This window comes from Anopheles ziemanni, chromosome 2 (genome assembly GCF_943734765.1).
Source record: "Anopheles ziemanni chromosome 2, idAnoZiCoDA_A2_x.2, whole genome shotgun sequence".
Taxonomy (NCBI): Eukaryota; Metazoa; Arthropoda; class Insecta; order Diptera; family Culicidae; genus Anopheles; species Anopheles ziemanni.
In genome coordinates, this window is record NC_080705.1 from 76,447,732 (window position 1) to 76,462,018 (window position 14,287).

Sequence of the window (14,287 nt, forward strand, 5' to 3'; positions counted from 1 at the left end):
GTGAGCATATAGTGTAGTGTTTATCTGTATGTTTTTGTTTTACTGTCAAATCTTAAAGGTATGGCCGGCTCGAACAGGCTTTGATTCGAACCTTTTTTATGTGTATAGGGGATTTTAAAAAGTAGAAAAAATCATTACAAAATATGTGATGGTTCAATTTCAATAAAAATAATTGTATATAAGCTTCTTAAGATGTTCAAAGAGCAAATACCGGCAATATTATTATAAATTTATTGTTTCTTCGTAACTTCAAAGCTAAAGAAATAAAACGAGAACGAAAGAAACGAAAACTAAAAAGGCCAATAAAAAGTTGCTTTCATCAACCCAAAGCCATCACTTCATTTGATCAGATGATTGAAGTTTGCTCTGCTCCTAATGAGGTTCCATCTATACACAGACAGGTTGCTCAAAACGAACCTTAAGTTCAGGGCCATTTCAGTGCTAAAAAAACTCTGCCGAGGGTTCAATCAACTGCAAATCGACAAAAGACGTTTAATCGTAGAACGAATTAAAAAACTGGAATCCAATCGTCATGCGTTTGAAGCAAAGGAGCTTTCGTGAGGTTGAAGTTACACAAGTAAGACGTTTGAAAGCCACTGGAATCAAAAAAGCTGCTTGTTGCCGCTCGTATGTCAAGAGCTTTATGATCCTCGCCACCCCTAAATTTATGTTCACTATGAGTTCATCCGCTATGTTTGATGGATGTGCAAGCTTTTAGAAATCTACTATTAAAGCTCTTCACGCTTTCACGAATTGCTTAGTACAACAAGTTTAGTAGTAACGAAACACACTAACTAACGCTTTAACAGACGACTAAGAGATAAAAAAAGATTAGTATAGCGAGCTTCGTAAAGCAACGTAAATCGATAAAAGAAATTTACTGTTTCATTAAATATTCTTTATGTTTTGGCAAAACTAATCAATGCACACCTAAAGAGGTAAAACATGGTTATCTAAGATCAATTTTTAATTTGATTTGTCAATCTAATCAATTCAATTAATAATTAACAATCATACAGTATCATATTCATTGTACGACATACAACCCATCCAGAGTCCAACCTCCACAACATTGGGAAGAGCCATTATGCAACTGCCACGATTGGCCGATTGTAATATTCCCCATCGACCGACGAAGCACCTGGAAAAAACTCCAACTGGTCCGGTTTTATTGTTGTTCATCTCCTTCTGGAAAACAACATCTTGACGAACGCGCGTGGACAGGTCTGATATAAGAAACAGCGCTCGGCGTGCCCAACTGAAGTGTAGACCTGACTCCCTCAACAGCGTCGGGCGGGTGGGCGGGTGGAAAACTCTCACTCTCATTAATCATAAACAAACCAACCAACCGAGGGCCCCGGCGCCAACAACAACGGCCAACGCAAACAAACGCTCTCGATTCACCAACGCCGTTAAGCCAAACGAGAAGCATAAAGTGAAAAGCTTTACCAGAGCATCACAGCAGGGAAGATGTGTTGACGCCACGGAGGCTGGGTGAGGGTGCAATAAAAAGCAGCGGGCGGTGGAGCAGAGGCAAGCATGAAAAACGAATGCCCGCGAGGGGTAAAAGAAAACTAATAGCACAACTTTAATGCTCACAGAGAGCAGCCGAGGCAGTTGTTGAGCCAAGTTGCAGGCGGAGGCGAATTCAAGTTCAACATAATTTTCTTCACTTTCAGCTTCATTCGCGCTCGCTTATTGCATCAACCGTGCGGCTGAAGGCTCCCGGGCCACCGCTGTCGAGAAGTAGGTCAGTCGTTCTGCGCACGGCGTCGAAAGGCGAGAGTCTCGAGGGGGTCTCGAAGATCGGCGCATTTGTTGACGGTAGCATACAGTGGCCACCACATTAGGCACGCGTCGTGCGCGATTGTTTCCGCGAATTAAATTAACGTGGATCGTTGACGGCGCCGGCGCAACGCGGGCTTTTCGCGAACCACGCGAGCGACTTAACCCCGGACCCAGTGAATATATTAGACTACCTTTTGCATGTTGCTGCAAAACCGTGGTTCATTTGGGAAATGAAAGATATGCATAAATTCAATTATGAAAATTTAAAAAGCCAGGCCCAATCGGACATCAAAGGTTACTTGCCGCAAATTGTTTACTGCATTTTGTATTGGATTGGCTTCCCTAGAAATGTATGAATTTGTTTTGGAATCTCTAAATAAAATGGCGACAATCAAATATTTTTCAGGGTACAAAAATCATTAATCTTTAGGATATAAAAACGTCCATTAAAGAGATCGGAAAATCAATTCTTATTGGTAAGCATGTTATAACTAGAGTTGTGTAAATCCGATTCAGATTCATGAATCTGAATGAATCTATGCCTTATAAGGGATTCATGAATCTTTCGCCGAGAGATTCATGAATCCCAAAGACACACCAAATGGTGTAAAGTCACCAACCAAAAGTCGGTTGAGGGACCCCCCTTTTTGAATCTCGCCAAAAGATTCATTAAGCACAACACTAGTTACATATAAACATTTGCTCTTCAAAAAAAAACGTCGTGAATTAATTCGCAACCGAGTTTTAATAGAAACCTTCGCGAAATTAGCCTCCTCAGTGCGGTAATGCAATCGTTCCAATAGGCATCTATTAAAGTGTCATCAACGCACGCGTCTTGAAGCAGCGATTGTAACCGTTTGGCTCGCTGGAAAAACGCTACGATCACAATCCGGGTGAACCGCCGAAATCTACCCCACGGCCATACGCCGAGAAATAAAGCGATCAATCAGCACGCGCTCGATGCAGCAATTAAGCCCTGTTTTTCTACGATTGATCCATAACGCGGAACCCGCGCGAGCCCTTGCCCAACGGTGCCCTGGAGCTGGTGCAATCGGTGAGGCCATCGCATTCGCAGCATTTCGTTGCCGGGCGACCGCGAACGCGAAGCCTTTCCCGTGTGTCACCGGCGTTGGGTTGACTCGTGCGTGTGTGTCTCTTATGTTCCAGCGACGCTTTTTCCTTTGCGTTCGCGGGGAGTCTCCGCGGGTGGGCTGTGGAAAACTAGTAACAAAGATCACAACCGCTGCTGTCCCTGTGCCTAGGCCCTAGCGTGCATAGATGTACCGGCAGCAAAAACAGAGGCATATCTGTAACTGTTTCTTACTGCCCAGCCATCACCGGTTCGGTGCGCTTTTTGAAACATACTTTTTTTCCATGTTTACACTAATCGATCCGCCGAACAACGATGGCCCAGGCTCGCCCGCGCGATGGATGCAAATATGTATGGACGTTGCAACCTGGACCCATTTCAACAAGTAGCGGCAGTTACCGGTGGACCAGAGCATGCGGTTTAATGCTTATGCTTTTAGCGATTGCTTCACTAAATGGATCGAGCGGGAATTTGTCAATTCTGGTCCAATTTTGTTGTCGAGGTTTTCAGCATAAACTCCTTGTTTTCTCACACTATGATGAATCGTATTTATGTTGCTCGGTAAGCATATCAATGGTTGACCAAGTGCAAAAAAAGCCCTGTGGTTTTGTATTGCAAAATTTGGGTTGAACGCATCGTAAACGGTAGCATTCATTTCTATGTTTCATATGTGTATTTGCAGAACACAGTTCAAATAAAGGGAGATTGATTGTGTCATACACAAACTCATTTCTTCGGTATATGATAAGGAGTAGACAACGAAGTAGTTTTCAGAAAAAAAAATTAAATGAAATAAATGCTTTTCATTTTACTCAATGTTTAAATTCATATTAATGCTATATTCTACGTTCGCATACACCGGAATATTTCAAATCCATACCAGATTTTCGTTTTATAAAACAAACATCCAACCCTAAATCAAGCTCACATCATCACCTTGAGCCGCGCCGCTGGCGACCACCATCGGTGGTCAAAGTTTTTCCACGGCTTCACTTTTTCCCTCGGTTGCCTTGAAAATGGAACATCTAAAATTGCGCTGGTCATGGCGCGACACAAAACTTTCATCATCACAGATCGTAAAAAACCGAACCCCCCTTCATCATCAAATCCGTTACAACCTGCCCGAGCTTGACCGAGTGCCGCAGAGTACATTGGTGTACGCTTTCGTTCATCTGATTCATATGAGGTGCGATTTGAAGAAAAAAAGGCCAACCAAACACCAAGGTAAATGTGCTCTACTGGTAGAACGCGAATAATAATGGTGGATGTTACGTAATGTTTAATGTCGCACTCGGCGTTCTTCAGAATGGGATCTAATGGTATGTAATGAACCTATTCGCATTTGTTTCATGTGCTGTTTAATTGTTCAGCGGCGCAGTATCAATGGCGAAAGCGTACGTAAGGTAAACGATCAAAAAAATTGTTATCCTTTTTATTAATACCTTGGAAAAATAAAAGTTCTTGTGTGGAGCTCCAACTCATCTACCCAAGGAAATTTTTCACACTCCAAAACATTACCATTTTACATTTCTTACGTCGCTCCGGCTTATTTTTTTTCATCTTTCCTCCGCTCGGTTATTTTTCCTCTTTCCTTTGTCAGTTTGACGGAATTAATAATATCAGCACTGACAGCTTGATCGTATCTTGTAAAGGCCACCGGTCAACTCGATCTCGTTCCATCGGTTCGGTATATTGAGGGGGGCCACATAAAATTCCGAATCGTCTCGCAATGCAACGGCCATAGCCGTCGGCAAACGGATGGGAAAGCGATACTTTATGAGCGGTGGACACCTGTCATGGGCCGTTTTTCAACCGATCGGTTGACGCATTTCCGGCGCAAAATGGCCCCTACCTGTTGATGGCTCGTTTTCCGAGCTGATAATTAATTTTCGATTCCAAAACGCTCGGTTTTATCAATCGATCACAAAGCAGGTCAATGCTCGCCAGGTTGTCGGCCAATGGAAAATGTTTTGGAGGGGTTTTATGCAACTAATGCGTTAATCAATTGTATAAGACGACATAAGAACCAGAAAATAGTAACAATAAAATTAATCTCACACCAATTCAATATAAACAAAGAAATTGAACGAAATTAATCATACTTTGAGATAATTGTAATGTGATAAATTTCGAAAACATAATTCAAATACAAAGTATAAAGATGTGCTAAAACCAAGAGAGTCGTGAACCAAACGAAATTTCTCAAGTAATCATTTGATAAACAATAATAAAAGCCTTTTCATATATTTTCAAATGCAATTGGTATGAAAATGCATCGTGGCCAAGGGTGTGCTCCTTCGCCCTTCAATTAGCTCAAATTAAGGATACAATTTGCACATTCCACAGAACGATTGACACATAAACGCAAACACGCACCAGTTTAGAAGTTGATCAAGGTGGCAACAACGCTACAATTAATTCTGTTCACTTGTCGGAAAATTCATTAAGTGTTCTCACGCCTCATTACCCCAAAACTGAATGCATTTTCACGCACGATGGTACGATGCACAAAAATGCACTGGCAAAAATGTAGCACAAAGCATTCGGAAGCAAAGGGTAAAAGGGCGTTTCCGTCGGACAAGAATGTTACCTTGCAATCTACTTTAAGTGCCCCTCGATTTGACCCTCTCTGGCAGTGTATCAACCAGAAAAAATAACAAACCGAACCGAATCGACCAGCAATATGGTGGGTAATTAGCGGTGGCTTACCACTACATACCCTCTTTCGGTTGGAAGAATTGAACCTCGCGAGGTGTCGTGGTGGAGCAGACACGTGGCCTGGCAGAAGTTGATGGTACGCGTGCGTGCATTGCTTTTCATCACCCCAAACCGGTGCGGTGGAAGTGGAAAAATTAATCTCAATGGCTTCACGGTGGCTCACTGTCTGCCCTATTCGAACACACTGTCAGAGTTGTTAAAATCATTCGTTTTTTTTTTTCATTCGCTTTTGCTAAGCGGTGGAAATGGTGGAAAACGCCCGCTGAAGAAATCCATTGTACAGTCAACGGAGGTGACAGAGTGGGGGTTGAGGGTGGGTGTTGGCTGCGCTTTGGCCCAGAGGCGATGCAGTGAGAACGCGCGATACACCAACACCGCCATGGGTGGTGTTTCAATTAATTGACGGTGATGTCCGTTTCCAAGTTCTTTGAACCGGAGCGTGGGCATGGCGTTGGCAGTGAAGGAGCAGGGATGTCCTCGAGAATCAATGGCGTACGAACGGTTGTTCTGCGTTTTTTTTTCTTCTCCACACTAGTACCCTGATGGCTGAAACCATCGGAGGCGAAGGAAAAACCGTACCATCGTATAAAACCGTTGCGCCGAGCGCAGAACACCATCAGACGATCCGCTTGAGGTGTAGAGTGCAAAACGAACCAGTTCCGCCAACAAAGTTCCGAGTGTTAACCTAAAGTGTTTTAGTTCAAGAAGACAGAGTTCAAACCATAAGTGGAGTAAAAGTTCGAGCCTGAAAATGCTGCGAGTGAGTTTCTAGTGCATCATATGATGATAGAGTTTTGATCCGAAGTACTAAAACATGCATCAACCAATGAACAAAGAACATTTGACTATCCAATGGAGTCAAAGTGATGAAATCAATAGCGTATAACGTTCTCCAACCAAATAAATTTCAAAACTGAAAATAAGTAATGGCTTAGACCACACTAAATCAACTGAAGTCTCTTAGTGGTCTCATGTGATGGCGAATTTGGTCTCTTATATCAGAGGATGGGAGAGTTTCTCCAAATATATTTTCAAATTCATTCAATCCTCAACTGGTTCCGGATGAGCTTCCAATAATACAAAACGATTCCATCTGGAATCCATTGGATTTTTGATATGTGATTGAATAGTTTCCGATGTGCACTCCAACATGCAACTTACAATGTTTCGTTTCTGTTCAGTTTGTTTCCGCCATCGCCATCCTGGCAGCGACTGCCGTCCAGTCGGCCCCTGTCGAACCGGCCCAGTATGCCTTCGTAACCAAGCACCACCACGTGCCGGAGCACCATCACGTCCTCGAGCAGGTGCACCACGTCCCGGCGGAGCCCCAGCTGGCCGTCCACTACCCAGTCGAGCTGCTGCAAGAGCAGGAACATCATCAGTATCATCAGGAGCCGCAGCTCGTCCTGGCCAACGACAAGTATCTGGGAGCTGCTCACGAGTACCACGAGGCTCCGGCCACCAGCTACGCCGAAGGCAACGACTACAGCAGCCTGTATGGTGGCAAGCATGGTTCTCATCTGTACGACAACTACCAGTACGGTCAGCAGGAGGTGGGCTACGCCAAGAAGTACGACGAGTACAACGCATATCCGAAGTACAGCTTCGAGTACGGCGTCGACGACCCGCACACCGGTGACCACAAGAAGCAGTGGGAATTCCGCGACGGTGATGTTGTGAAAGGTAACGCAATGCTGTTCCTAATATCCTGTCCCTTATGAAGCACCAATTCAACTCCTGAAATGACCTCTCCAACGTTTGATCCTCTTCCTCCGTTCAGGTGGATACATGCTGAAGGAAGCCGACGGAACTACGCGCGTCGTCGAGTACACCTCGGATGACCACAACGGTTTCAATGCGGTCGTGAAGAAGTTTGGCCATGCGCACCATCCCGAACCGAAGCAGCACAACGCCTACGGCTACATCGGCAACTATGCCGGAGCGTACGCGACCGGAGACTACTACGGCAAGGGCGCCACCAGCTACGCCAAGGTCTGGAAGCAGCACTAAGCCGCCCACGCAACGACTCAGCATGGCCAAAGAAGAGCCCCGGGGGTGCAATCGTTGAGATTACAAGGAGATTATCGATATCAAGCCGCATACTGCCTTCCGCCGAGGCTGCTTATTTATTTGCTAACGCTGCGCATGACGTCGGACGAATGTTGCAACACTGTGCAATCGCTAACGGCACAATGGAGCCACTCGTTTGAACTCTTTTATAATAAACCTATCTGTGATTAAAAGTGAAAAACACATGACTATTCTTTTGCTTCAATTAATTGTGGGCTTTATTCTGCAAAAGTAGAGCTGCTTATTTTGGCTGCTAGTTTTATAGGTTAATATCGCAAATTGATGCGCAGCAATGCGAGGATCCAATAAACAATCTTTATATAAAAAACATAGAATTAAAACATAAATTAATTATCACCAAATGAAATTATTTCTCAAATGGGTACATACTATCTATGTAATATTAGTTTCTTTCACAAACTGTGGTTTAGATTAAAGAAGGGAGGCCATTGAAACCAAATTTCAACCATTTCCTATACCTACACTATGGAGGCTTTGCATCGTTGTTGAAGGCTTTGAAACCACGGAAAAATTTCATTTTAATTCATTTAACATCTTTGATAAATACCTACTCTCTAAAACTCTCATGTGTAAGGTCGATCTACAACATATTTAGCACATTGTAAATAAATGCTACTGTAGGTATTAGGTCAGTGTTTAAAACATTCTTAACAAAGTTTACCAGCTAAAAAGAATTCTCTGTATGGAAAAGCTAACGAAAAATGCTTGAAGCTGTATTGATTTGTTTGTTTAATTTTGTTTATGATGATATAATTTTAACAAGAAGTAATTACTACTTTTTAATCCTATTCTCACATCAAACTCAAGTTAGAAAATTCAAGGCATTCAAAGTTGTTATCAGAACTGTACAGTGTAAAACGAAGGGGAAATTAACCCTTTCAGGACCATAAGCTATTCAAGACTAAAATTGGCAACACAATACTTTGGCTATTTGGGGTGTAAAATACGAGAATATCACCAGAAAACCCTAGCGGTCTGTGTATGTTTTTTATAATTTCATGGGAAATATTTTTCCCTATGAACCAAAAAAAGTAACTAAATGACGACTATAGTTATGATATCGGAATTTCTTTTATTTTCGTTCCCATACAAATCACATATTACATTTTCCGAAAAAAGATCTTAGCCATTTTCTATAAAAAGTAAATAAATTCATCAAGTCTAATAAACTTTCCAAATACTTTGTTGTTGTTGTTGGTTGAACGCACGAATGAATTTTGATAGCTCGTTTTTGTTCATTGGTTCAGAAAGACATATGCCGCCTTTGACATATTGTTTACTTTGATGTTTCGTTTCAAAAGTATCGTTTTGATAATAGTTGAACAAGCCGTAACGAGTTTTGTAGATGGGAAAAATATTTCCCTTGGTTGTGAAAGGGTTAACTTAACAACCTGAAGTGTGATCGTGATTTGGAATTTCTAGTATTAACAAACCCCAATTAAAACATAATCGATTGAGTATTACACTTAAAAAATGTCAGTCTTTGATTAGCCTATTTCAAAGTTCTTGTTTCTCGCACTATATTTTATACTTTCTCAAAGAAATCCATCAAAGGTCAGTGAGAATAGTTTTGCAATCTTTTAGTATTCTTCGATATTATATTTTATCCTGGTTTAATAAAAAATACTATTTTAGTATGTTTTTTTCATAAAGACTGGTTTCTGACATGTGCTTTAGCGGATATCTGTGCAATAGTTTTCACGACATTATTAATTATTTGCTCTCCTAAGGGTGACTGGTTCTATTATAACTATTCTGATGTCTTATAAGTTTTGAGATAGAATAAACAATTACCTTGTAGAATGAAAGTGTGGTCAAAAATAAATTCAAGGTAAACTTATTTACCAGCAACAGACAAAGATCATAACATGTATCATTGAGCCTATTGTGAAACAACACACTTCAATGGACATTACAGATTAAAATCTCAAGACCACACCATCTTACTAAATGGAGGCACTCGTGTTTGCAAATCCTTCAATACATTTGCACGACCATGAATCATTACGCCGCCTCCTCACGCAGGCTTTGTCAATATGTGAAATTGTCTGCACGGCAGAGAAATTTTCAAAACTAATGAGCATCACTCATAACGTAATGCGAGCCGAAAAGTGACCCCGCAGATAATAGCCCCAGCGCCCGAAATAGAAACACACGAAAGTGGATCACAATATTGCATTGGCCAGCGTATTATGGTAGAAGAGTAACCAGCGTAATGCACGCGTCAATGACAATAATTTCGAAGAGTCGCATCTTTCTCGACGATATAAATATTCATGGCGTGAGACGAGTAATGCATCAGTTCATCGGCAGCTTTCAAATCGAAAACATCTCCGAAGTGAAAATTGTGATAGAAACACAACAAAATGTTCAAGGTAAGTTTAGAATCATCTTCAAGTGATATTCAATTCCAACGATTTTAATCATTCTCTTATCCTACATTTAACGGATAGATTCTAGCCCTTCTTGCCTGCCTGGCCGTCGCCGTCTTCGCTCAGTATCCCGGCCATGGACACGAGCACAAGGAACACTATGCGCACCCGAAGTACAAGTTCGAGTACGGCGTGAAGGACCCCCACACCGGAGACCACAAGACCCAGTGGGAAGTCCGGGACGGTGACGTCGTCAAGGGACAGTACACCCTGCACGAAGCCGATGGAACCGAGCGCGTGGTCGACTACAAATCCGATGCCCACAACGGTTTCGAGGCCGACGTCAAGAAGGTTGGACATGCTCATCATCCGCAGCACTACGCCAGCCATCCTGCGCCAGCACCTGCCCCGGCACACTACGGACATGGACACGGCTCGGGTGCCAGCTACGTCAACGTTGACAAGCACTACTAAGCGATCCACCTTCTGGCTAGAAACAACTCTTCAGACACATCCAAAACAAACAACCAAAAGAATGTGATACAATAAAATGGTCTCTTGCAAAAAAATTAAATAACAATGATTGCTTTATTTTTAAGAAAAGTATCATAACAAAGAAAAAACAGTCGAAGAAATCTATTGTAAAAAAAAACTAAAACATCTTGAAGATCAATTAGATACATAATGTTTTTTTGTAGTGCTTTACGTTGCTAAATAAAATTCAAAATTTAAATCCTGATGATACTAAATAAATGTTTATATAAAGAAAGATCCAAATAACAAAACAAAACATGTAACAAAAGAGCATGTATGAGAAGCACCTAATGAAATAAATTGATCATTTACAAAGCAATACCATCATGTTGGTTTTATGTCTTTGCTATCATAACGTAATTATTTTTTTCCTTATCATTCCCCAATAACATTTATCAGTCGATTGTTATACAACTGGTAAGAAAATGGGCATCAACCATTTTGGTTTGTTTTTTTTTATTAACCAAAAACCTTTTATATACGAAGACTTTCAATTCAATATCTGTGATAAAAACCAGCGAGAGTTAAAATAGCAATTGCAACGTGATTTTTACAACTGCTTTTATCATTTTTATGTATTTTTGAACATGAGTATTTTAAGCAAAAATTTTGCTTAAGCTATTTTTTATGGAAAATAAACGAACTCTTATCTCATTGAAAATCGCAAAAATTAATTCGTTGTTGATTTGATCACAACGATCTAACAGTTTTTAAATTGAACCATGATCATTAGATAGACATTGTCCATCTTATTCAACCCAGATTAAATCAACTTAATTCTTTAGTAAATCAATCAATTCGTTCTCTGATTTTCGAAAAAAAATCTAAACTTGTCACATATTCAATTGATTTTAACGTTAACAACAATTTATTCGTTTTCGCAGCATCATAACAACTTTAACAAAATCCTTGGTATCGTTTCGGTCCACCGGTGGCTTCTCAATAGTAGTGTTTGTCAACGCTGGCGTAGCTGGCTCCCGCTCCGTGGTGATACTCGGGCTGTCCATGGGAAACATGTCCTCCTCCGTAGACCTGCGGATGATGAGCATGTCCAACCTTCTTCACATTTGCCTCAAACCCATTGTGGGCGTCCGACTTGTACTCGACCACCCGCTCCGTGCCGTCGGCCTCGTGCAGCGTGTAGGCTCCCTTGACGACATCTCCATCCCGGACTTCCCACTGGCTCTTGTGGTCTCCGGTGTGCGGGTCCTTCACGCCGTACTCGAACTTGTACTTCGGGTGCGCATAGTGTTCCTTGTGCTCGTATCCATGGCCGGGATACTGAGCGAAGACGGTCACGGCCAGGCAGGCAAGCAGAGCAAGGACCTAAAAGCATTCCGAAACCGTTCGATATGGTTTAGTAGTCCCTTTGGCTGATCATTGTTTTACTATACCTTGAACATGATTGAAATTGGTGGCAAATGTAGAACTGCGACAAACAACACTACTTGAGACTCTTCAGTGAACTGATGAGTAATTCTTTGCTGCATCGAATATTTATACGTGCCATTCAGGGACATCTTGGGTGCTTTTTTTAAGCATTCGATCTCTTCTAGATCCATGCAATCGTGTTCGAAGCAAGAAAACCATATTCTTCTTACCCCGATCGAAATTTGGCACTCAGAAAATCTGTTGAAATCATCACTGAAAGCGTTCGTTCATACAAACAAACAAACAACCAGACCTAGAATGTCAATTAACCTGGCGTGCGTTGGAGGATTCCATTTCCAAATGGTCATCAATTTCACACCGACCAATCGGGCGACCTCGTATTACAACGCTGCTTCTCTCAAACATTTCTCGATTAATTTAAAATTGATAATTTTCCAATTGTTTTTCTTGTGTGCAACGACAACTCAGCGGACTTTGAAGGTTGGCTCAGGAAAAACCTCACTGCCTCGCTCGGGGCAGCGAAAGCAATCGAACAAACAAACAAAAAATTAAAAGCACACCAGAACATTACATTACACCAGCATTTTTCTTTTTGCCGTGCGCCCAAAACCTCTTCCCTGTTTCTACTCGCCTCGTGCCACAAAAAAGCGCCGTGACCAACGGCCTGAAACTCCCGGTACAGCCCCATGCGGCGGTGCGTGCGTACTGGGCTCTGGGAAAATCTGGGCCACTCCACACAAATGGACACCGCGCTGACCAGGCTCGTGTACCAGAAGTAGCGGCCCCCGGGGTTCGGCCATTGGTTTACGCTCGCTTTCGGACCATCCTCCTACCCATGTATGTGTGTGTGTGTGGAGGAGGTACTGGCGTCGCGGCCAGAGTTGGCGCATGCCCCACTACACTGTGACGGCCCACAGCGTGGCGATGTTATAACCGCCATCGAGTTATGGCAGCGCGAGCGCCACCGTAAAGCACCCGCACGTATAAATAACCGACCACGTGCCCCAGCCAGGTATCAGTTGCACGTCAACCGTTCCATCGTTCACATTTCCTTCAGCAGCAGCAGCAATCAAGCTAACAATGTTCAAGGTAAGTTTTCCGCACCGCTCGGCTGCAAACCGATATGCAACGCAACGGAAGCTGAAACTGTCACTTTCTATACCCTCACCTCCCACGTAGATCGTCGCCGTCGTCGCCTGCCTGGCCGTGGTTGCTTCCGCCCAGTACTACAGCGGGGGAGAGCATGGGCTCAGCGGATACGGTGGCCATCACCACGAGGAGCCGAAGGACTACTACGCGTACCCGAAGTACAAGTTCGAGTACGGCGTGAAGGACCCGCACACCGGTGACCACAAGAGCCAGTGGGAAGTCCGGGACGGGGATGTCGTCAAGGGCCAGTACTCGCTGCAGGAGCCGGACGGCACGGAGCGCGTCGTGGAGTACAAGTCGGACAAGCACAGTGGCTTCGAGGCTGTCGTGAAGAAGGTTGGACATGCGCACCACCCGCAGGTGTACGGTGGACACCACTAAGTGGCACAGGCACATCGCCAGTATGAGTTCCCGTGCCCGATGGTTTACCCCCGGTCGGCCTACGTTAGTGCTAGAGCTGGGGTCTCCTCTTTACTTCCTACTCCGAATGTGATATCTTACCGAGCTCAATCAGTTCTCTTAAACTGAAAATAAACCACAAAGACTATTGAAAAACATATCAAATGAAATGCGATGAAATGTTTTATTTCACTAAATGTATGCACCAACTGGCATACAACTGGTTGGGCACTTCATATTGTTTTTCGGAAACAAAACACACGTTCTTTTGTTGAAAACGAAAGACGATTTAGGTTTCCCGTTACACATCGTTATCGTTTCCTACTTGATCAATCCTCTATTACAGAATAGCAAATACTAAGATAACAACATAAAACGTGGGATATTCACTCGGGGACACTCGATAGTACGTAGCCTTTAAGAGTAGCCTAGTAGTACGCAGCCTTTACTTGAATGCATAAAAATAAGACATTTGCAAATTAACCAGTTTAATTAAAATTGATTTAATCATTTTCTTTCCCTTTTTAAGTGTCAGGATAAATCGTTTTCGTCATATGAGACGCCTGAAAAATCTAGAGATTTTACTTGAATGCATAAAAATAAGACATTTGCAAATTGACCAGTTTAATTAAAATTGCAATCATTGCATTTTCGATTGCCTTCATTAGAATTTATTTTCCCAATAATAATAAATAATATTTTCCTTATCTATTTTGTTGAGGCAGCCCAAACTGTCACAAAACGTGTATTAACA

The 14,287-nt window shown here is 42.5% G+C and overlaps 2 protein-coding genes across 2 annotated transcripts; both read left to right on the forward strand.

Annotated features, from left to right (window-relative positions):
• The first annotated feature begins 6,347 nt into the window (after window positions 1-6,347).
• LOC131294386 (uncharacterized) lies at window positions 6,348-7,606 on the forward strand. The gene is made up of 3 exons (XM_058322435.1): window positions 6,348-6,356; window positions 6,778-7,279; window positions 7,377-7,606. Exons 1-3 carry the CDS (start codon window positions 6,348-6,350, stop codon window positions 7,604-7,606), a joined length of 741 nt encoding a protein of 246 aa, XP_058178418.1.
• A 2,447-nt stretch (window positions 7,607-10,053) lies between these two features.
• Window positions 10,054-13,515, forward strand: LOC131294387 (cuticle protein 19.8-like). The gene is made up of 4 exons (XM_058322436.1): window positions 10,054-10,062; window positions 10,141-10,515; window positions 12,994-13,074; window positions 13,165-13,515. The coding sequence occupies exons 1-4, from the start codon at window positions 10,054-10,056 to the stop codon at window positions 13,513-13,515; spliced, it is 816 nt and encodes a 271-aa protein (XP_058178419.1).
• Window positions 13,516-14,287: the final 772 nt, after the last annotated feature.